Source organism: Danio rerio, chromosome 5 (assembly GCF_049306965.1).
Source record: "Danio rerio strain Tuebingen ecotype United States chromosome 5, GRCz12tu, whole genome shotgun sequence".
In the NCBI taxonomy this organism is placed as follows: domain Eukaryota; kingdom Metazoa; phylum Chordata; class Actinopteri; order Cypriniformes; family Danionidae; genus Danio; species Danio rerio.
The window spans coordinates 2,890,466-2,916,708 of NC_133180.1; the positions used below are offsets into that span (position 1 = coordinate 2,890,466).

The following is a 26,243-nucleotide window of genomic DNA, read 5'->3' on the forward strand; positions in this document are numbered from 1 at the left end:
AGAATGAAAACAACCTCTCCAAGCGTTTCCAAAACGCTCCGTTTTCTGCGCTCGAAAACTCCGGCGTAGTGTGGACGGATGGTGTAACCGTAGCAAAACTTAAGTGTTCAAACTAAAACGCATTAGTGTAAACGAGGCCTCAGTAAACAGCAGTAAATTAAGTGAACTGATGACCTTCACGGCCAATCACAGTCATTTCTGTTGAGCATGTGAACACAATGGCAAATCAGCTCTGTTTACGAATGTGCTCAACAGCGCTCAAATGTTAGCAGGAAATGAACGCTTTTTAAGCTTTTCTATTGGTGCCGAATTTTAATATCGTGACAAGCCTAGCTTAAACTGAACTCTACTACTTTCTAAAATACATTACAACACAATTAGTGATCACACAAAATTTAATACAATTATAAATGATTGAAACATCCATGTTGACAAATGTTTACAACCTAGTGGTTTGAAAGAGATTGGCAAGGTATACAGAATTAAAATACCAATTTAGTATGTTTTGGGGCTGAATGGTCATCTATTAAGTAGAAAAACAACACATTTCTGTATTTGATTTTCTTTTTAATTTAGTAAGTTCATCTGATGTTAGACAGAAAGTAAAAGCACTGTAATTACAATATAAATAATATTCTCAACATATACACAAACAGCAATAAAAATACACACTAGTAATTCAGCACACAAGACAACACATTCATTAGGATGCTTCAAAACTAGTTTTCATCTTTGACCCATAAATGTGTGTATAAATACTTTTTAAAACCTTGATTCAGCAATAACACTTCTTTTTCGTGCAACATCTTCAGTTAAAGAGCTTAGGGTTGAAGAAAAAAAAAAGATGATCTGTTTTTCAGGACAGTCATGTGAAATTCACACTAGTTTCCAGAGAATCTGCATTCAACAAACGCTGATGGAAAACAAATCACATGCCTGCGGAGAAGATGATCATATCGGCACAGATCAGCTGTCCTATGGGATGATTTTCAGTGCAATTATGCGGTTTTGTTGTTTATTATGAAGACAGACAAACAGTGATGCTTTGGAGTCTTGCTGATCTGGTATTAATAGAGTCTCCGGCTTTATCTGAGAGTCTGTAGATGTGCCCACTCATCATGAGGTGAATTGGACTGTGTCTCATTTTTCCAGTGTAGGGCCGAACGATAAATCACATGTGATTTTTGTGTGTATTTGTCTATAAAGTTGTCTCTAAACAGCTGTGAATCTCCAGCGTGAGTGTTCGTTTAGTACACAGAGCCATAGTTCACTACCAAGTAAGACTGGGTAGTATGACGAAAGTTTTAGCTCATGATAATGATATCTTTCTAAGTATAGTTTTTGGTAAGGTAGTTATTTCATAAAATGAACAAAATGGCTTTATGTTATAAATACACTTAAATATTTAAGAAAAGAAAAACACTTAGTTTTAACCAGTTAGTTATTTTGTATTTTATTTTTCAACCTTATTCATTCATTCATTCATTTTCCTTCGGCTTAGTCCCTTTATTTATCAGAGGTTGCCACAGCAGAGTGAACCGCCAACTTATCCATCATATGTTATACACAGCGGATGCCCTTTCAGCTGCAACCCAGTACTGGAAAACACCCATACATAAACACACACACACACACACACATAGATTCAATTCAATTCAATTCAGCTTTATTTGTATAGCGCTTTTACAATGTAGATTGTGTCAAAGCAGCTTCACATAAATGGTCATAGTAACTGGAACAGTGTAGTTCAGGTTTTAGTGTTTAAGTTCAGTTCAGTTTAGCTTAGTTCAGTGTGATTTAATCATTACTGAGAGTTCAAACACTGAAGAGCAAATTCATCGATGCGTAGTTCTACCAATCCTGAACCATGCGAGGCAGTGGCGACAGCGGAGAGGGAAAAAAAACTTCACCTGATGGGAGTGAAGAAAAAAAAACCATACGTTTGCACACTTCGGCCAATTTAGTTTAACCAATTTCCCTATAGCACATGTGTTTCAACTGTGGTATTAGAGCTGCACGATTCTGGCTAAAATGAGAATCGCTATTTTTTTTCTTTTCTTTTTTTTCTTTTATCTTTTTTTTTGCTTAAAATAAAGATCCCGACTTTCTCACAATTCTGTATATGTAAAATAAAGGTATGGTAAAAACAAACATTTGCCACAACATCGATAATAATAATATGTGTGGGTCTACTGGTTTCAATAAATAATTCTGTTCTACTTGTAATAATTCTGATGTTGAATTATTATGTTTGAGATATATGCTCGCAATCTGTCATATTAGACAATTTTATTCTCTGGTAAAATCAGACTTTTGCCATTATCAGTTATATTCAACAATATATAGACTAGAGTAGTTATACTGACACTGTAAACATTTATTTTCATGCACAACTGTATTACCTGTTACTCGCAACAGCTGTGTACTCTGTGATTACAGCTCATGGTCAGCAGCTCACGTCACGTGTGATTTCCCGGCCGCGAAAACATCATTATATGAAGACAAAAATGACATTTTTAGGTGAATTATACCTTATAAATACAATATGTGACTCATTCAACATCATTTGGAGGTGTCAGTGTCACTGAGCAACATGTGTGAAACAATGAAAAGACTCGTGCAGCCGCCTTTTCTTCTCTCCTGAACTTGAAAATATGATTGGCAGAATCGTAGAAATGCTGGATTAAGATCGTCTAGGGAGTGGAATCGAGATTGCGATCTTTTAACGATTATTTGTGCAGCTCTACAAGGTATGAGATCTTACATATGATTAAATATATATATATGCAAATTTATATAAAAACCAGAAATAGGTTTAAAAATCATATCACTGTTATTAAAAAAAAATCTATGGCGATATATACTGATATCAAATTATTGTCCAGCCCTAGAACAAACATATATGATACTTGATTGCGCAGAGCAGAATGAACAGGGATCTTGAAATGATGGTGATGTTTTGCAGGATGTTTTAGTTGCATTAATCTGTCAGTCCACTAGGAAAGTGCACATATTGATCAGTGAATCTCGGCTGCGCTGCTGTTTAAAGGTTCGTGAAAGATTTCTGGGAGTTTTCTGCTGTTTGAGGAGCTGAGTGTTGGAATGCTTATCAGGGCTGCATGATACTGGGAAAATATGTGGTATGTGAGCAATTCCAGCATTATGGATGTAACATTTGCAGTGAAAACTCAATATGTAAGTTGACATAGAAAGTGTATGTTAACATTATATTGAAACATCTGTACATATTTTCCAGAACAGCTAACCACAGAGTTATGGGATCAGCAAATGATCAAACTGTAAGCAGTTTTCTATATTTTAAATAAGGGAAATAAAGATGCGTTATGAATTAAGGATGTTGCTTACATGTAAAGGTCAGAAGCTACTTTACAAAAATAAAATAGATAAAACAGACAGAAAAAAATGGTAAGAAAAATGACTGACAATGCAATTTGTAAACATTCTTCACGTGTTGTAGCGATTGAATGTATAAGTCGGGTTATAAACTCGTAAACAAACACTTGCGATTAGTGATCGGTTCATGAGATTGGCCAGATCAGCGAGTCGATCTAGGCATGAAATGTAGGGATGCACCGTAATCAAATTCTTGGCCGAAGCCCTTGGCTTTCCTCCATTACAATAATTAAATAGTAAAAATTATCTTTTTACTATTTTGTGTTGCTTTTCAGAGAAATAAATCAAATAACAAAAATACAATTTCAAAATATTTATTTAACACTGAACATTTTTTTAACATTCCAGCAGATAATATACAAACAAAGCACAATATAACTTAAAATAAATAAATTAGTAAAATAAAAAAAATATTTTTATTTGCCATCTTTAAGCCCCCCTTCTTGAATAGCCGATGTTAGGCCTATAACTGACTGCTGAAAGAATGTAACTGTATGTCTACAACAACAAATGTGCATTGAATAGTGCAAAAAATGTGGATGACAACAAATGAATAACTGTCCTAGACATAAGCCTACTTAGCCTACTTCTTCAGGAAAAGTGTCAGGTTCTTCTTTATAAAAAGTAGATTCTCTGCTGTCTCACATGAAAGTCGTTTCCTCTTCTCATCGATGACATGAGATGCAGCACTAAACAGTCTCTCGCTGTCGGCTGTCTGTGCGCGGCTCATCTGTAGTACGAGCCCGTTTACTCTCTGCGCTGTTTTCATCTCCTGCGCTGTGCATCACCTGACCGTCTCCAACACCTAGCGGCTTTCCCAAGTCCAACTTTTTCCCCATATCCAAGTAATGATCTTTATATCGTGGATCAAGCACAGTCGCGATGAAGTACAGGCGTTCTGAGTCCGCCTGACTAAATCGTGCGCTGACAGCTTCTAAGAGCGCACTTTTAGCTGTTTTCACTCCGTGGTCTGTTTCAGCCTCTTTGTTTAAAAGACGCTTCAGTGCTGCAAGTAAATGTATGACGTCTGCCACAGATGAGCTTTTCTCTTTTGTTATCTGCTCAAAGGGGGCGAGAAGAGAGAGAACGTTCCTCTGGACAATTCACCAGGACAGTGTCTGCAAACGGCCGTTTTTGCCTCTTTCTCTGACGCTTTAAAGTGCTTCCACACTGCTGACATGTTTGCTGCATAAAGCGCGCGCCTCTCAATCTACGCGGTTTACTATTTGATCGCGTCATTAAAAACGTCATTGTTCAGCAAAATTTATTCAGCCTTTTTACTGATTTTATTTAACCGAATAATTTCGGTTGCCGAATATTCGGTGCATCCCTAATAAAATGTGATTACCAGCCGATACCGATCCTCAGCCGATCGATCGGGGCATCCCTAATTATTGCTATTATTAAGTCAAAAGTGAATCTAGTATTCAATAGTTGTTTCCCCAGTGCTAACTTCATTGCAAGAGTTGCCGGCTTAATTTTTAGTTTAATGTAATTACTGTACATTTTTAAAGCTTTGCATGGTCAAAGTGGCACTGGTGTAACTCAGGAATCACCAAACTTGCTGTTGGAGATCCAGTGTCCTGCAGATTTGAGCTCCAACCCTAATCAAGCACACCTGAACAAGCTAATTAAGGTCTTACTTTGTATACTTGAAACACTCAGGCAGGTGTGTTGAGGCAAGTTGGAGCTAAACCCTGCAGGGACACCGGCCCTCCAGGACCGAGATTGGTGACCCCTGCTGTAACTCATCTCATCAGGGGTTCGAGTTTTCAAACATACTACAGATCATATCAGATTCGTGTCAGACGTTCACATGCATCTTATCTGGAGCCGTTTCTAAACAGTGAATTTTTTTTTTTAATAATCAGAAGTGAAGCACGGCAAACTTGACTTACAGCCTCCAAACTGGAGAGATCAGAGAATGCAGAAATTTATTTGATTATTATAGTGTGCAATAGTTTAAAACTCAAAATTCTGAATTATGAACGTCTTAATCAATTGTATTTGTGGAAGCCACAGAAATGTTAACATGGTTTCAAAAGCCAAATTCTGAGCAAAGGATTAAACTATCCATAATTCTGCTGAGAGATTGAGTGAAGCACTGTTAAAGTGGAAGTAAATCACTGTAAAAGAGCTTTTTAGCATTCAATTCCATGAAGCTTTGCAGGTCATTTTTTTCCTGACTTGTTTGCCATTCTGTATATTGTGTATTTAAGTATTTGTTTGTATTTATATTATTATTGCATCTGTTTGTTTTTTTTATATTGTTATTGCATCTGCTTGTAGCTTGCATTTGTTTACAGGGTTAACCGAAACCATAAAATCTAAGAATTTCTGTTTCATAAAACACAGAATACAATTCATTTTTTATTTTATTTTAACATAAATTTAATCTCAATCCTTTTCATTTAATAATATAAACTACTACTTAAACAAATATACATATAACACTAATGTTACGAGTAGTGTAGTGTCAATTGTTACGAATTAAATTAAAAATCCTTAATCAAAAAGAGATTTAACCAAAACGTAACAAAATAACAGGGATTAAAAATATAATCCCTGGTGCACCCGCGCTCTCTCTCCCCAAAATATATACCAAAAACACAACCACTGAGAATTAACAAGAAAATATGATTTATTTACAGAAATAAGGAGCAAAAACAACATCAGGAGGGGTTCAGCCAAAATAAATGACAATAAACCAAGCTAACTAAATTAGATTAAACTTCCCATGAAAACAAATATAAAAAAACAGAATAACTAAAACTTAAAGTCTATTAGAAAACGCAAAAATATATGCAAGCAATTAAATATTAGTATTATTGACATGCTACATGTCAGTAAATAATGCAAAAATAACTGAAGATGGTTTATATTTTTTTCATTGTTTAATAATCAGTGACCATTCAAAACTTTTCATTACTTAATTGAAGTACAAACAAGGCTTGAAATTGCGACTGTTTTGGTCGCATATGCACCCGAAATTTTATCTATGCGACCTTAAAATATATTTGGGAGCCTTTCTTCTTATTGGCCCACTGCTCTAGAACAGAACGCAAATGGATTGGTTAATATCAGCTGTCGATTACTCGGTTCAGATGACAGGGAGCTAAAATGTAAAGGTGTAGATACGAGTAGGGCTGGGCAAAAAATCATATCCCGGTATTTTTAGGAGGAATGATGGTGTACGGTATATATTCGGTATTTTCCCATAAATGGATACTTGAGAGTTAAAGACTTTATTAAAACTTTATTAACCAGTTTTTGAGCAAAATATAATTCCAACACAGGGGTTTTCTTCCCTGTGAAGCACTGTTAAAGTAGAAGTAATTCACTGTAAAAGAGCTTTTGCAGGTCAAAGGTAATTTTTTTCCTGACTTGTTTGCCATTCTGTATATTGTGTATTTAAGTATTTGTTTGTATTTATATTATTATTGCATTTGTTTGTTTTTGTTAGCTTGTAGCTTGCATTTGTTTACAGGGTTAACCAAAACCATTAAATCTAAGAATTTCTGTTACATGAAACACAGAATACATCTTATTTTTAATTTTATTTGAACATAAATATAATCTTATTCCTTTTCATTTAGTAATGTAAACTACAACTTAAACAAAAAATATAAAAACACACTATATACAATATATATATAAAAAAAAACAGAATAACTGAAACTGTTATTGAAAAATGAAAAAAACAAATATATACAAGCAAATAAAAAATATTAGTATTATTGTCATGCTTTAATACTTAATTTAAGTACAAACAGGGCTCAAAATTGTGATCGTTTTGGTTGTACATGAGCCCGAAGTTGGATCTATGCGACCTCAAAATATATTTGGGAGCATTTGTGCAGGTGCATAAAATTGTTGCCGACCAGTTATCACTGAAAAATGATCACGTAGAGTGCATCTGTGCACCAAAAAAAACAAACAAACGCTGCGCTCAGGAATAGTTTAAAACAGTTGACATGTCAACTTGCTACAGAAAGCAAACCCTGCAATGCTTGCCCCGCCTTCAAGCTCTTCTTATTGGCCCACTGCTCTAGAACAGAATGCGAATGGATTGGTTAATATCAGCTGTCGATCACTCGGATGACAGGGAGCTAAAATGTAAAGGTCTGGATACGAGAGAATGAACAACACTGGCAGATTTTGTTTTAGAAAAGTTACAAATAATGGCACATCTTATTAGTGTTCTTGTGTTGAATGTCAATCCAGCATTTACACTTTTCCAAGAGTGGATAAAAGACTTCCAGTGTTTAAAGTCCGCTGTGAAAATGACTAATGCCATTCACTGTAAAACCGGTGGGTCTGATTTTTCAGGTAACAGCATTTGCCACATCTACAAATTTCAAGCATGACATTTAACGATATTTAATCCTTCGTTCAATTGTCACGATGCTGTAGTTGTGCGAATGCCTTCACCATCACAAAAGGGCATGCATTCACTGAGATGAAACTAATATTGCAGTTCATGAAAAGAGCGTTACTGCTATTAAGATGGCGTATGCAAAAAATAAGTTATATGTCAATATCATCTGTGCAACATTAAACATCACCTGAGAGAACAGCACAGTTATTATCATTAACTCCGTATCGTTCATCTCATTCAAGCGTGTAGGGCCGGTGGGCGCATACTTTTGTTTTGTTTGTTAGGTCTGATAAGTGTTGATTTCAAATGCAATACATCTGTTAATATAAAGCATGTAGTAACGATGCACATAATTGGTGAGTGCGACTCAATTTTGTCTGGTGCTCCGACTTTTTTGAAGTTAGGAGCAATGGTGCTACCACGCAAATACAGGGCTCGAAATTGTGACCATTTTGGTCGCATATGTGCCCGAAATTTAAGCTATGCGACCTCATAATATATATTGGGAGCGTTCGTGCGATTGCATATAATGGTTGTAGTGCGACCTGATTTTTTCTTTTTTCTAAAAACATGCTGAATCGCTCCTCCCTGCCGCTATATTGGTTCATATTAGCTGTCAATCACTCAAGACTTTCCGCTGTCAGTCGACAGGGAGGGAGCTTTTGTGACCGCGGGGAATGCAAACGGCAGTGAAAAGTACACTGACTCTCGATGCGTTGCGTGCACTGCGTGTTCAGCCAACACAATCTCACAGCAATTCGTAACTTTTTCATATGTTTCCTCGTGAGATCAGGCTGCAACAGCATAAATGTCTGCTAAAACACCATCGCCAAAGAAGCTTGCCTTTACTGAGTTTAAACTGATGCGGGTTATAAGAAAGAGCAGTATTGCGCCGGTGGTCATCGGGAGAATCCTGCTCTGCCCCCCTCATATTGGTCCGGCTGACTCGCATGCTTTTCCACAAACACAGGAAAATGTAATTCAGCGCGTAACGAGGCTGAGCATTAAAACGACACGAACCGAAACCAAAACTTTTATAAGTGAGACTTTTCTTCCTTTCTTTTGTCCGTTCTTTCTTGAGGTGTATATTATTTTTCTATTTAATAACTGATGACGGCTTTGCAGCTTTCAGCATTGGATTGAATGATTTGTTATATTATTTCGTTTGTTTTGTAGCAGAAATATTATTTATTAAATTGACATGCATATAAAAACAATAGTACAAAATAAATATTTCTTACTACAATGCTTCATTTGTGTTTGATGCAAACCATCAATTTATTTTTCTTAAAGTAACAGCAGGACTTTATATAGCAGATAACTTGCATTAAAGCACATTCAATGCAGCATGATGATGAGAAATATAATTCATTATTAGTATTATTGTCATCATCATCATCATCAATAATATTTTATAAATATTCAACATTCAGTTTGGAATTATTGCACAAATATTAAGTCATCACAGCATTAGTTACATAGTTGTTTCTTGGTTTTGTTAGTCCCAATTGATGTTGTTTTCAAATACAATAAATCCCTTAATATACAACTTGTCAAATATATCATTTATTTTTGGTGGATGCTCCTAAATATTTCAGGTTGGGAGCACCGGTGCTACCAAGTACAAAAGTTAATTTCGAGCCCTGAAATAGGTTAATTTTGAGCCCTCACAAAAGTTTAAACTTTTTTCTAGATATTTAAAAAATGATTTTCTTCCTTTTCCACATTTTAATGATGTAATTCTTCGAGCCGCCTGGTTTATTTGGTTACATGCTTAGATCTAGTTGTTGTAAGTAAACATCATGTACTTTATATACTTGTGGAAAATGAAAATGAACTGCAACGGTATTTTCCCACAGTGCTTTAATCGTTTGTTTGTTTTTTTTCTGTTTTTTTTATTGTTTGCATGTTTTGTGAGACTCTTTGTGAATGAGTATTCATCTCGTGAGGTGTGTCTCATAAAAGTGAAGAATTTATTCTGCCTGTCTGGAATGAAGCCGTTTTTGTGCTCGCTCATATTTTCGTTGTGTTGGAAACAATAGCGAATTCTCTTCAGGCGGCAGCTTTCTTTCCAGTGCCTTAGTGTCAGTCTGGCCTTCAAACGTCTTTCAAACAATTGCTCCCAACGTGTTTTCTCAAATTCATGTTACAGTGCTATGATGATATGTCTGCAGATTTCCACAGATTGCTATCATTCAGTTTATTTATTTACGTGTATTTAAATGTATTTACACATTTTCTATTTGTATTTCAGTTGCGTTGTTGAATAACATGGAAATGTTTTAGATGAATTGTGTGCATTACAACTTGTAGTTATTGTTTTATATTTATGCGAGACCTTCTGTAGCTTTGTTTGTCAAACAAGTGTTTCTACACTTAAAAGAAAGATTACTGCTGCTTGATCAAACTACCTGTTTGAAATGAGCTGAAACGACCCAATTCTTGTAAATTCTTTGGCCAGTTTGTGTTTTATGTTCAGTCCACCTACATTTGTAAACCATTAAGGTAACTTTAGTGTTTTGTGTTGGTACAACATGAAGGAATTGTGTTCGTCCAACCACTTGTTAGGGGATTTGTAGTTCCCAGCATGCTTTGTGTGGGATTTAATTAAGAGGGAAATAGTGACAATAAAAGTAATCTTAGGGCTCGTACACACCGGGACGCTTTTCGTTTGCGTTTAACCTCTGAGTTTTACGACTATTCAACCGTATTCAAACCCAAGCATTTTTCACTGGCGTCAAGCTGAAGAGTATGCAAAGTCACTCCTTGACGTTAGATGAGCTACACAACTCTAAGCTTCTGACACCCGCTTGTAACACAGAAGAAAGAATGAGAAGAAGTTCACACGCTTGTTGTTAAAGTTACTGGTGACTCGGAACAAGCATAGAGGATTCAAGCAGCAGCTCCAGCTCTAGCGATGAAGAAACGATTAAGCCTGGTTTATACTTCTCCGTCAAGTGACCGGCGTAACCCACGGCGCATGCAACCCTCGTAGCTGTCCATTTATACTTCTGCGCGCTGTCTCTGTTGGTCTGCATTAACACTTCCGAAACGCTAGTTGGCAGTGAGGTGTAAATGTTCCTCTGTGTCGAGTTTCTTCGCTGGTGTTTTGCTTTTCCTGAACACTTCCTTAATGTACAAGTGGCTCAAACTCGCTCATTTTGAGATCCACACTTGTAAATAATCGCTGCTTCAGGCTTGCGCCATTCCCGCGGCTCTCGGCCCCGCCCAGACTCGTCAGCGCTACCAAGCCGACCAATCACACAGCTTGCGCTATGTGTCGTTGCGACGTATAGTTAGATTTTTTGATAGGTGCACGTCAGCGACGGCCACGTTGTAGGGCTGTACGTCAACGTCGTAGCATACGTGTGCATTTGACGCAGAAGTATAAATTAGCCTTTAGTGTCCACAGAGCAATAAGCAGCTAAACGTTCATATCGCCTCTGGGCATCTTTTTCAATGTGGACAGTTTTGCGCTTGAGCGCCTCAAAGTGCTGTTTACTGTAACTTCAGCAGCTCCATGCACGTGAACAAAAGTGTCGATCTGATTGGTGGAGAAGGTTTTGACGCGGCGCGTCAAAACAAAACAAAAACAAGCATGAGGCTTTTTTTTAAATGACGCTTTTGCGCGTTGGTGTGCACGACCACATTGACGGCATTTGTTTAGTCACGAGGTGTTAAACGTCAAAGGAAAACTTAAGCAAAAAACGTCTCTGTGTGCACGGGCCTTTAGGTGTTTAAAGTTAATAGAAAGGCTTGTTAGAGTTTATTCTTCACTGTAGTTTGAAGATTTAGAAGAGTTTCATGTAATGCTTTAAGTTTTGAGATTACCACCTTGCAGAAGCACGTATGCAATTGGTTTTGGCAGCTTAATTAGCAAAAATGTAGTTTGTTGCTTTGCTCAGTGAACAATAATATCTAATAACTGACAGTAGGTTATGTAATGTTCCTGATGAGTTCCTTTTCTTTCACCTTCACTCATGAACATTTCAGTCATCCCCCCCTCGACAAACTGGGGTATTAGGACTGGTGAGAGTGTTATGGAGTTTAATAACGCACTCCAAATGGAAAGAAAAAAACTTCCACATTTCACAATGCGTGTGTGTGTGTGCGGTCCTTTACTGACAGCTGTTTATACCTCTTTGTGCTGTTCGTGTTGCTCTGCAATGACACTTCTGAAACGCTAGCTGGCAGTAGGTTATGTTCCTGATGAGTTTCTTTGTTGTTGTTTTTTTTTTTCCTGAACGCTACCTTAACAGGCAAGTAGCTCAAACTGCCTCATTCTGAGGTGAGAACAAGTGGACGTCCAATTACTTTAATCATAAGGTAAACACAAAACAGAAGCTTCCATTTAGAGCTCTTTCGCGGGACTCGACACTTGTAAACACTTGCTCCATCCGGCTCTTAGCCCCACCCACACTCGTCAGCGATTCCAAACCGACCAATCACAGAGCTTGCGTTATGCATCGTTGCAACAAGTAGTTAAATTGATTTGAGAGGTGCGCATCAGCAATGGCGAAGGCTGCGCCGGACCATACAAGGGCCCAATCCCTAATCTATTTTTGTACCCCCACCCCTTGCCCCTTGAAACAGAGTGTGAATGGGAAGGGCTTTAAAATGTACCCCTGAGAAATGGGACAGCACTACAGCACCTGCACACGTCATCATATGTCATCAATCTCTTGCTTCATATGAGATCAGATGATGGCGACTGCTGTAGTCGTTCCAGTTGCTTTATTATTTAATATTATCTTCAGGAAATCACTGAAGGCGTATATTATGCTATCATGATGATCTAATGTGGCAATAAGATCATAACTATGGTGCGTATTTGAACAGTGGCCATATTCATCAATGTAAACACACCAAAAACAACATTAACATTATAGCATATGCTGTAAACAGCTCATTCCCAGCCACTAGACATTTCTGTCAGGGTATTCCAGTGTCATTGAGTGTCAGAATGTTGTAGGACTGCTGTACAGGAGTTGTTATTATTATGGATTATAGATCGCCAAATTTAGCGGTTTTTATTTCAGCGTTTTTTAAAGCATGACCATAAAACACGAGCGGCTTTATGAATGTATTAAAACATGTGCTTGTTTGTTGTAAAAATAATAACAATGACAAAATAAAAACAAAACGAGGGGTAGGGGTAGTGGTAAGGGGAATGGCTAAAGCGGTAGAATTGGGATTGGGCCTTGCTGCTTGATGCAGAAATATAAATCAGCCTATACTAACGTTGGAACAAACAGACATGGACATCAATAGGAACAGTAAATACTAAAAGTCAATACTATAGGCTGTTTTTTTTTACAACATTCTTCAGTAGATTTTCCTTTGTGTTCAACAGAAGGAAGAAACTCAAACAGGTTTGAACAAGTAGAAGATGAGGACAGGATTACATTTACATATTTGTGTGAACCGTCCCTTTAATGACACTTAAAACGTGTATACAGTTGATGTCTGAGTTATTAGCCTCACTGTTTATTTTTTCCACAATTTCTGTTTAACGGAGAGACGATTGTCAACACATTTCTAATCATAATAGTTTTAATAACTCATTTTTAATAATCCAATGATTTATTTTATCTCTGCCATGATGACAGCACATGATATTTGACTTCTTTTCTTGATATTTGTTTAGAGCGGGGAGTTCCGACCTGCTTTAGGTTTGTTTGGTTGTTATTTATTATGTTTTTGGGCTCCCCATCTCTTTAGAATTGTTTTGCTGGTTTTGTTAATAAATAATTTAGTTGGAGCACTTTGGCCCTGTTTATGTTACGTTGTCTTAGGCTCACGAGTCGTGTTTAAATTAGGGTACAACACAATGCTATACAAGATTCCAGTATCCAGTTTAAAGTGACATTTATAGGCTTAACTAGGTGAATTAGGCGAGGTATGCCGAGCACACTGCACACATATGCACACTGCATGCCTTTCTGTGCTAGCGTTCTGTCGCTGCTGTTTATGCACTGCAGGATGGATCGGCGACAGAGTTTTACACTGCATGACTTTAAAATAGGAAGAATCACAGACAACATTGTCTTGGTCCACAATCTACAACTGTTAGACATGGAAGCAATGCAAGGTCACGTAGTATATCCTGTGTTATTAACTACATAATGAGAAAGAAGCCTTTAGTGGGCTACAAAATGGACTTATTTTACTCACCTGGCTTTTGAAGGGAATTAGCAAATTTTTTCAAACTTTTTTCTTTTTCGAGCTGGTTGTGGTATTGCTCAGATGACACGTCAAACAGACCCTGGTGCTCCTGGAAAATTTACACTAGTTTTTCCTCCATATCTTGGGTCCAAATAGACTTAAAAGAAGCCCTTTAAGTCCTTCCACAACCTCCTGTTGGCCTGTTGGTAGCCACACTAGTGGATGCTGATATCTGATTGGCTGTAGGTGATCGCCAATGTTATTTTCAATCATAGACACATTTCACTAAACATGATTTGAATCGCCAACAGCTCCAGATATTTAGCATGCCAAATATCTCACAGGTGTCAGCGACTCTTGGCGATACTCTCTGATGCCGTCTTTGATAGTTCACACTGTGAGATTGTTACTCAACAGAAAAAAAAAAATCACATCTGGGCGAATAGTTTTGACTTCAACTCTAAATATGATTGCTGTGACCTGCAATTGTTAAGCCTGGTTTATACTTCAGCATCAAGTGACTGGCGTAACCCACGGCGCAGGCAACGCGTGTAGCTGTGCATTTATACTTCTGCGCGCTGTCTCTGCCAGTCTGCATTAACACTTCCGAAACGCTAGTTGGCAGTGAGGTGTAAATCTTCCTCTGTGTCGAGTTTCTTCTCTGCTTTTTTGCTTTTCCTGAACACTTCCTGGATGTACAAGTGGCTCAAACTCGCTCATTTTGAGGCAGGAACCGGCGGAATTGCAACAACTTTAACTATGAGGTAAACACAAAACAAAACTTTCCATCTGGAGCTCCTTCACGGGACTCCACACTTGTAAACAATCGCTCCATTGGGCTCGCACCATTCACGTGGCTCTCGGTCCCGCCCAGACTTGTCAGCGCTACCAAGCCGACCAATCACAGAGCTTGCGCTACGCGTCGTTGCGACATGTAGTTAAATTTTTTGAGAGGTGCACGTCAGTGACGCCGACGGCCACGTCGTAGCATTCGCTGGCATTTGACGCAGAAGTATAAATCAGCCTTTATTTTCAATATTAGACACATTTCACTAAACATGATTTGAATCGCCAACAGCTCCAGATATTTAGCATGCCAAATATCTTACAGGTGTCAGCAACTCTTGGCGATTCTCTCTGATGCCGTCTTTGATAGTTTACACTGTGGGATTGTTACTCACCTGAACGAGCACCGATTTGCCTGTGATTTTAGGCATTTGTCTCCGATTTCTTAAAACCTGTCGGCGACTCTGAATCGGGCCTAAAATCACGCAGTCTGAACTCAGCATAAGGGTAATTAGGCAAGTCATTGCATAACAGTGGTTTGTACTTTGTGCAAAACAAAAAGTATTGCTTGATAGTGATTGCGTACTAATTTTATTCTAGCTGAAACAAATCATATACTTATTCCAGAATAATAAATATTATAGGAAATACTGTGATTTTATTTATTTATTTATCTTTTTATTTACTATTAATTAAACGTAATTTGGCAAAATTTTGAAAATGGAAAAAAAATCACATCTGGGCGAATAGTTTAGACTTCAACTCTAAATATGATTGCTGTGACCTGCAATTGTTAGAAACAAGAAAATCATGAACAATCAGCATTGTTGTGTGTGTGTTTCTCTCTGAATGATAGGACATATGGCAGAGATTGGGCATGACCTCAGGTGTTTGGCTCAGTTCAGTCTTTCACAAATCCATTGGCAGGAAGTTATGAAACGGAAGCTGCACTCCAGTGTTGAGTTACACCCCTTTTTCCACTTTAGAGATGGATTATAGAAGAGGTTTCAGGCTTTACAAACACTTAGCAAGACAAATGTAAGAATCAGATTGCAGTTCAATATGAGATATAACCGGAACCCAGAGTTGCAATAAAATTAATGTTCTGCATATCTGCAAATTCTGGTTATATACGCTAGAAATCTCTAAATGTATATCTTTATTGCGATACGAATGCTGTTCTACAAGATGTTTGAATTTGATGGTTTTCTGGGGAAGACTAGCGCTGCACGATGTTGGGAAGATCTGATTGTGATGTTTTGTTTTTCTGCGATATATATTGCGATATACTTTGTTTTATACAGTTGAAGTCGGAAATATTAGCCCCCTGAATTATTAGCCACCCTGTTTATTTTTTACCCAATTTCTGTTTAACAGAGAGCAGATTTCTTTAGCACATTTCTAATTATAGTAGTTTTAATAACTCATCTCTAATAACTGATTTATTTTATCTTTGTCATGATGACAGTAAATAATATTAGACTAGATATTCTTCAAGACACTTCTATACAGCTTAAAGTGACATTTAAAGGCTTAACTAGGTTAATTAGGTTACCTAGGCAGGTTATGCCTAGTTCAGACTGCGTGATTTTAGCCCCGATTTTGGCTCACCGACAGGTTTTGAGAAATTGGCGACAAATGCCTGAAATCACAGGCAAATCGCTGCTCGTGCACGTGAGTGACAATCACACAATATGAACGATCAAAGACGCGATCTGAGAGAATCAGCGATGAGTCGCCGATGCCTGTGAGATATTTGGCATGCTGAATATCTGGAGCTGTCGGCGATTCAAATCATGCCGTGTGAATTGAGTTTTGACTGAAAATAACATCAGCGATCGCCTACAGCCAATGAGAGAGCGGCATTCACTTGTGTGTGTGTGTGTGTACACCTGCTGCAGGCCAGCGGGAGGCTGGGGGAGAAGGTAAAAGCGCTCTTTTTCGGTTTATTTGGACCCACGAAATGGAGGAAAAACTAGTGGAGGTTTGACAGGACTCAGGAGCACCCGTGTCTGTTTGACGTTTCATACAGAAAGAAATTGGTTTATTATCAACGTTGAGGAGAAATGGCTAATTCCCTTTAAACCCAGGTGAGCAAACATGTACATGTTCAACCCCATTAAAGGCTTCTTTCTCATTATGTAGTTAATAACAAAAGATATACTACATGTTTTTGGCTGTGAGGTGTAGTTTAGACGAAGTTGTCGGCGATTCTTCCTATAGTAAAGTCATGCAATGTGAATGTCCCTGTCGCCGATCCATCTTGCAGTGTAAACAAAGCAGCGACGAAACGCTAGGCCAGATAGTCAAGCAGTGTGAAAACATCTGTGACACGACTACTTTTAAAATCATGCAGTCTGAACTCGGCATTAGGGTAATTAGGCAAGTTATTGTATAACGATAGTTTGTTCTGTAGACTATTGAAAAAATATATATCTTAAAAGGGCTAATAATATTGACCTTAAAATGGTGTTTAAACAATTTAAAACTGCTTTTATTCTAGCCGAAATAAAACAAATAAGCCTTTCTCCAGAAGAAAAAATATTATCAGACATACTGTGAAAATGTCCTTGCTCTGTTAAACATCATTTGGCAAATATAAAAAAAATAATAATAAAAAATAAAAGGAGGGCTAATAATTCTGACTTCAACTGTATATATATTTTGAATTGTTAGTCTCACTTTATTTTAAGGTTCAATTCTTGCTCTTACCAAACTATTTTAAGTTTTGCTTCAATAAACTCCTAATTTGCTCCTTATTAATAATTTTTAAAATAGTTATTAATGTAGGTATTGGGTAGGATTATGAATGTAGAATAAGGGTGCTTTCACACCTGCCTTATTTAGTTGGATTGAATCGCACTAGAGTTCGTTTCCCCTTTTGGTGCGGTTGGTTTGGGCAGGTGTGAATGCAGCAATCGTACTCGAGTTCGCACCAAAAGCGGACCAAATAAGCGTACCGAGACCTGCTTGAAGAGGTGGTCTCGGTACGCTTTCAAACGAACCTTGGAGCGGTTCGTTTGTGGTGAGAATATGATCCATACTAAAACAGGTCCAACCGCAAAAAGTGCTGCGCGTTTTGGACTATTTCAACTGCCGTAGGCCGATGCGCTGTGCATTATGGGATATGGAGGAAAAATATTTGTTGACAGCGCTTTTCCAACAGAGAGAGAGAGAAAGAGAGAGAGGGGAAAACATCACCTGATGGATCGTTGGTAATATTTCCGCAAGATGACCATTTCGCTGTTTAGCTAAATTAATTCACGTCTCCTCCTGAAGTGATGAGCGATGCATTAAACACTGATTTCCAGCCGCGGCCGCGCTTCATTGTCGTAATGTATAGTTTGTCTAAAGCAGGGATACAATCAGCCAGCGCAGTCGCCCCTCCAGAGTAAAAGGTTTTGTTTATCTGCGGGAGTTCATTGGCATTTTCCCGCACGTGAATTCTGACCAATCAATAAGCAGTTTAAGAAAAGTTTAACAACATCTGGCCAATGAGAGATGTGGATTTTGCCAGTTGACTGCATTTTGGTTCGTTTCAACTGGTTCGGACTGAAGCCAGCAGTGTGGTGTGAAAACGACCCAAAGATGGCAGAAAATGCAACAATGTATCATTTATTGCGCTTGGTCCGGACCAAATGAAGCGAATTACAGATGTGAAAGCACCCTATACAGAATAAATGCTTTATACAGTAATTGGCATCTCAATAACATGCATATGCTAATAAGCAACTAGATAATAATGAGAATTGGTCCCTCAGTTGTTACCAAAAGTATTAGTTTTAATTCATTCTGTAGGGCAATGAATCATGCATGTAATAAACAAGCTACAAGCATAAATACATGCAACAAAGCAAAGATAAAAGTGAAATTAACAGTGCATGAATTATGGTTTTGTATATGTAAATGTAAAAATTACACTGCAAAGTCTACTCAGTATTGCATCTATGCGATGTGACTATTGTGGATTCACACAATACGATATCATCATCATCATCATCATCATTTTCTTATCGGCTTAGTCCCTTTATTAATCCGGGTTCGCCACAGCGGAATGAACCGCCAACTTATCCAGCACGTTTTTAAGCAGCGGATCCCCTTCTAGCCGCAACCCATCTCTGGGAAACACCCACACACACATTCACACACATACATACATTCACTACGGACAATTTAGCCTTCCCAATTCACCTGTACCGCATGTCTTTGGACTGTGGGGGAAACCGGAGCACTCAGAGGAAACCCACGCGAACGCAGGGAGAACATGCAAACTCCACACAGAAACACCAACTGAGCCGAGGTTCAAACCAGCGACCTTCTTGCTGTGAGGCAATAGCACTACCTACTGCGCCACTGCCTCGCCCCTAAATGTGAAATTCTTAAGTATAAAGGCTGAAATTGGTATTTTCTTGAAACATTATTTCATAATCTTCATTTACAGTTTCTACAGCTTAACATAACTTCTATTCTTGCAATACTGTAATGAAAATTGTCTAGTTGACCCAATCTGAATATTGCATTAATATTTTAGAAATGAATGCGTTTGTAAAAGGAAAACACCACCTGTTACTTGTGTTCGTATAATTTCAAATGATTTGAGTCTGAAATCTCAGTTTGAAACCGATAAAAGGAAACCATTGTCTTTTTGTCCTGCAGTCTGGATAGTTTTATGATTTTGATCGAGGCCAAATATTCTGTCATAGTGTGTTTGTTTTCCCTGGAGGATTTCAGATCGCTCGCACTAGATTGTACGCTCTCATGTTGGTTGATTGGTGGTGCTTCTTCTTTACCATTTCTCTCTGTTGTGTTTTCTTCTGTTCGCTGTAGATGGGGTCGAGGATTTGGACTGTTGGGATCCATTTTTGGGAACGACAGTGCAGTAAACCAGCCAAACAGTGTCTATGGAATTTTCTTTTATGTCTTTCAACTGTTACTAGGTAAGGACATCATCAGCTGCTGTCATCTGCTAATACCTTTTCTAAACAGTTTATTACGACCTTAATAGTTTGATTGGTTTTTTCATTTGTTTATTTATTTTTTGTTTATTTATTTGTCTGTTTAAGGCAAGACTTTACAGGCAAAAACATTGTGTTTGCACGCACTGGTCAATTTTAATTGGATGATTGGAAAAAGCTTACCAATACGTTCTTATTTTATTGCTCTTTCTTGGATCTTTTTGATATATAGATTTAGTTTTCAATAATTTAATGAGTTTGTCAGATATTTCCAAATCAACAGCACAGTTTTATTAATATCTATATTCTGATCACACACCAAACTTTACACTTTTATTACTATCTATAATCTGATCACACACACCAAACTTTACACTTTTATTCTGTCTATATTCTGATCACACACCAAACTTTACACTTTTATTAATGTCTATATTCTGATCACACACACCAAACTTTACACTTTTATTCTGTCTATATTCTGATCACACACACCAAACTTTACACTTTTATTAATACCTATAATCTGATCACACACACACACACACCAAACACTTATTCATATCTATATTCTGATCACACACACCAAACTTTACACTTTTATTACTATCTATAATCTGATCACACACACCAAACTTTACACTTTTATTAATACCTATAATCTGATCACACACACACACACACCAAACACTTATTCATATCTATATTCTGATCACACACACCAAACTTTACACTTTTATTACTATCTATAATCTGATCACACACACCAAACTTTACACTTTTATTACTATCTATAATCTGATCACACACACCAAACTTTACACTTTTATTACTATCTATAATCTGATCACACACACCAAACTTTACACTTTTATTACTATCTATAATTTGATCACACACACCAAACTTTACACTTTTATTAATATCTATATTCTGATCACACACACCAAACTTTACACTTTTATTAATATCTATATTCTGATCCCACACACCAAACTTTACACTTTTATTAATATCTATATTCTGATCACACACACACCAAACACTTATTTATATCTATATTCTGATTACACACACCAAACTTTACACTTTTATTCATATCTATATTCTGATCCCACACACCAAACTTTACACTTTTATTAATATCTATATTCTGATCACACACACACCAAACACTTATTCATATCTATATTCTGATTACACACACCAAACTTTACCCTTTTATTCATATCTATATTCTGATTACACACACCAAACTTTACACTTTTATTCATATCTATATTCTGATCACACACACCAAACATTACACTTTTATTAATATCTATATTCTGATCACACACACACCAAACACTTATTCATATCTATATTCTGATTACACACACCAAACTTTACACTTTTATTAATATCTATAATCTGATCACACACACCAAACTTTACACTTTTATATCTATAGTCTGATCACACACACCAAACTTTACAATTTTATTCATATCTATGTTCTGATCCCACACACCAAACTTTACGCTTTTATTAATATCTATATTCTGATCGCACACCAAACTTTACACTTTTATTCATATCTTTATTCTGATCACAAACACCAAACTTTACACTTTTATTCTGTCTATATTCTGATCACACACACCAAACTTTACACTTTTATTAATATCTATATTCTGATCACACACCAAACTTTACACTTTTATTCTGTCTATATTCTGATCACACACACCAAACTTTACAATTTTATTCATATCTATATTCTGATCCCACACACCAAACTTTACACTTTTATTAATATCTATATTCTGATCACACACACCAAACTTTACACTTTTATTCATATCTATATTCTGATCACAAACACCAAACTTTACACTTTTATTCTGTCTATATTCTGATCCCACACACCAAACTTTACACTTTTATTAATATCTATATTCTGATCACACACCAAACTTTACACTTTTATTCATATCTATATTCTGATCACACACACCAAACTTTACACTTTTATTAATATCTATATTCTGATCACACACACCAAACTTTACACTTTTATTAATATCTATATTCTGATCACACACACCAAACTTTACACTTTTATTAATATCTATATTCTGATCACATACCAAACTTTACACTTTTATTCATATCTATATTCTGATCACACACACCAAACTTTACACTTTTATTCTGTCTATATTCTGATCACACACACCAAACTTTACACTTTTATTCTGTCTATCTCACACACACACACACACACACACACACACACACACACACACACACACACACACACACACACACCAAGCTTTACACTTATTAATATGTACTGTATATTCTGATAACACACATGATCTTACACTTTTTATATCTATATTCTAATTACACACACCCCTAACTGTACACTTTTAATATTGTCTATATTGTTATTACACACACCAAATATTCTGACTACACACACCAAACTACACCGTTTTTGCTTACACCTGGCTATTGTTTACTCTCTTTTATAAAATCAGGTATGCACCACTATATCAGTATACTGTGTGTGTCTTATTTTAATATACAAAATCTTGATGATATAAACTTGACATGATATAACATGTACATGCCTGTCCAATGAATGTCTTGGCCATTGCATGCATGGGTTTTAATGTCCCTTCTATAAGAAATCTTATTTAACTCATTGATCATCTATATTGTCTATAACATCCAGATATTTTAACATGCATACATGCAGTATACCTGCATAATCAGCATATACCATATCAAATCCAATTTGTTTATCACACACAATAAAAACAACACTGTGCTTTTCAATATGTCTGCTAAATAAATAATAATAAATGGATAGAATTGACAACAGTGTACTTAAATCTACTATACAGCAAAGGTTAATTGTCTTATTGTTTATGGCTTTAGTGTGAATTTTGCCGTCTGTAATCTAGAGCTGTTTGACAGAGCTCTGAATCATCGGCTCACTTGTCCATGTCTGACATCATCGCTGATGCATGAAAGCACAGGTCAAACATTCACAACCTTAGTGTAACCCCACCGCCGTCTCGTCTTGAGTGTCTCTGCTCTTGACCGATTATGCAAATATCTCTGAACTGGTGTTTGAGATACTGCTGTCAGCTTTAACTTTATTTGCCTCATCATATTATTCAAATATGAATATTAGATAGCAAAAAATGTGCATTACATAAGAAAAGACACCAGCTGTTGCTATAGCAGAGATTAAATGTTATTGGAACATGATAAATAGATCAAACCTGAAGACCATAAACTAATCATTATGGGTTATTTGTGTTCGTCAAGCCATCCTGGGAATATTATGAGCATAAAGCACATTTGTAATGCAATGCTAATTGACCCTTTATCACTGTATTGAGTTCTATAAAGTGTGTATTATAAAGTTTAATGTCTTTTTTCATTTTCTGATATGAAGCTATGTGAGAAAAATAAGTGACACTCAACTGTTGTTAAGTGAATTTAAAGTGAAAGTGAATCTTTGTAAACAGCCTTAATAATTTATTGCGAACCAGTGTTGTCAGTCAGCTCACAAAATGAGACACAAACCGTGAGATAGGGCTGGGCGATTTGGCAAAAAAAAATAAAAAATCTAGGTTTTTTATAAAGTTTGACCGATTCATGATTTCAAATTCACGAGTTAAATAGCGTTGCTGAAGATTTGAATAAGAAATATTTGTGTAAATATTGCAGTTGCAGGAATACAAAGGTATTTTTTGCAAGTTTTGCTGAGCCTAGGAAAGATTGGCTGTCAGCTCGGCTTCAATAAAGTTTAGTTTTCAAGTGTAGTTGGTTCATTTAAAAGTACAGATTTCAGGCTTTATTTGAATATATTTCTCATGTCTGTGAAGCAAATATTCTCTGAGATTCCAGTGTGTTTGCTGACCACAAAAACTCGTAAAAGCACATCGTCTGGTCTTACCTATACCTGTCAACCCTCCCGTTTTCCCCAGGATTCTCCCGTATTTTACAGTTCTATCCTGCTATCATCCCGTAAAGGTATTTCCCCCCTATTTCTACCATATTTTCAGTCTTTCTCTGAAGGGTGGCAATAAACATTAAAGAGCTGATCCTCCCATGGTCTTTAATGCGAGTGTGTTCTGTGCTTTCATTTTATTTAGGCATGAAAACACTTTGAAACAAATATGAAAACGGCAGGATTCCCTTTCCTTTTATCACAGGTGCAGTTGTCCCTCCTATGCAATCCTCAAAACAGTCATATAGCAGTGCGTGACTGTCAGCTGACGCGCTCCATAGTGATAAATAGACGCTGTTTCCCAAACGGATTCTGTACATGCGATTTGCAGCGGAGTAAAAGTCTGAGTTTTGGGTGCGTGTTTAAACAGACATATACACATAACTAATAATAATAACATATAAAGATGTCGATCTCTGTTCTTTTTTTTCTCAAACACAACTAATTTTGTCCTAAATGAGCATAAAAAGTTAGGAAAGCAGTCGAATGCTTTCATTATAACGTTATTTGTGTGCATTTTTTAAGTGACGCCTCTTATTTAATGTAATTAAATGAAAAATCTAAATAAATGAGATTCATTCGGTGCTCTTTAAACAGAATGTGTAAGTTATACAGTGAAAAGATTATTGATATTTGTTAACTTAATTCTATTTCTTTATGATAGCTACTATTTTAATAAGCTGAACTGTTTGCTAATTTATTTGCTGCTAATGTATACTATTTATTTTTTCTTTTGTGAATAATAAAAATAAAAGGTTTTACTGACCGTTTAACTGTTTATTAACTCATGAAGAACATATTTAGGCAAGGCAAGTTTATTTATATAGCACATTTCATACACAGTGGCAATTCAAAGTGCTTTACATAAACAAGAATAAAAGAAACAAGTAAAAAAAAAAATTTAAAAATAATAATAAAACTGATAAAAAAACTTAAAAACAGGTAAAATGTGATATAAAAGAATGAAGAAGAAGAGAAAAACATGATAGTGCAATCTGTCGGACGCAGCACAGTGCTCATTCAGTAAAGGCACAGCTAAACAGATGTGTGTTCAGTCTTGATTTGAATGTGCCTAATGTTGGAGCACATCTGATCATTTTGGAAGCTGATTCCAGCAGCGGGGGAATCACTTCTATTTAGCACTTTGGGGATTTTTTTTGGGGGGGGGGGTATCTCTTATTATTGTGAGCATAGCCCTTATAATCGCATCCTAATGTTGACAGCTATGGTTTGACCCTCCCCCCAGGAGAAACGTCAGTCTGTAGGCGCCGCTTCATTCGCCATATTGACCGTTTTCAAAACTATATGAGTGACACGTCTTGTGTATTCTTTAGACTTTGACTTTAACCTTTGTGTCCTGTTGGGTTGTTTTCATCCACCCTGGGGTGATTTTAAGTCTCAATTTGGCCACAACTTTCTTTGTGTTTCAGCAAATGTGATGATTTTTGGTTACAAATCTTATTTTGACAGATATTTTAGGAACATACTTTAAAAAAAAAATCAGTTACGCTTTTGTTATGTTGGGGCTGTTTTTGCCCCAATGACTTCCATTCTAATTTTATTTTTTGATTGGAAAGCCATGACCGCATATTATCATGCAGAGAGAGAAAACTTTGTACACTTATCTTTATGTGTGAAAAAAAGAAAATAATCAGCTCGGCTCCATAACGTACTAAACCCAGGACATATATTTATGCATGCTCACTATAATCTGCTGTTTTACTCCACTGAACTCTATATAAAGCCAGAAACTCTTCAGCACAGGCCTATCTAAAGGGTTAATGCTGACAACTGATGATCAACAATAGTAAAAACAACACATTATACCTCTTCCCAAACAGGAAAACCACCAACAATCAAGAATGCATGATGAATAATGCAAAAAGGGATTATAATGGAAGTCAATGGAGCAAAAACCAACATAACCAAAAGGCGAGTCAGTTTAAACCAGTGGTCACTAAACTTGTTCCTGGAGATCCAGTGTCCTGCAGATTTGAGCTCCAACCCTAATCAAACACACCTGAACAAGCTAATCAAGGTATTGCTAGGTATACTTGAAACATCCAGGCAGGTGTGTTGAGGCAAGTTGGAGCCAAACCCTACAGGGACACTGGATCTCCAGGAACGAGATTGGTGACCCCCCCCACAAGGATTAAAATGAATAACAATACTATTAAACTAATACAAAATAATCATCTGTCTACTCTGTTATGGGATGGTTAGTCCACCATCCTAACCCATTCCTGCACACATGTCTGCCTCCTAATGTCCCAGTTCTTCGTTCCTCAGCGGTCATGTGGATTTGCTGACTCCACTTCTTCTTCTGCGTGTTTGGCTCTGCTGATCTGTCCTCAGGTTCATTGTGCTTCTAAAGCTGGACACACTCGAGTCTTTCTTCACACTATTGCAGCACATTTGCATAACGCCAGTGTGCAGATTGCTCTCACAATGGCGGATGGCCGGAAAAGTGGAACCGTTTAGCTCTTCCTATAGACTGCTTTACATTTTACTGTGCAGTTACTCTTTTATT

The 26,243-nt window shown here is 36.8% G+C and overlaps 2 protein-coding genes across 2 annotated transcripts in view; one reads left to right on the top strand and one right to left on the bottom strand.

The window, feature by feature from the left end:
• The window catches only part of gusb (glucuronidase, beta), a 273,136-nt gene that overhangs the window by 172,253 nt on the left and 74,640 nt on the right, over positions 1 to 26,243 (bottom strand). The window lies entirely within an intron of this gene.
• The window catches only part of vkorc1l1 (vitamin K epoxide reductase complex, subunit 1-like 1), a 45,578-nt gene that overhangs the window by 10,738 nt on the left and 8,597 nt on the right, over positions 1 to 26,243 (top strand). The window contains 1 exon segment of the mRNA NM_001020688.1: positions 19,571 to 19,680. Coding sequence (NP_001018524.1) covers positions 19,571 to 19,680 — 110 coding nt within the window.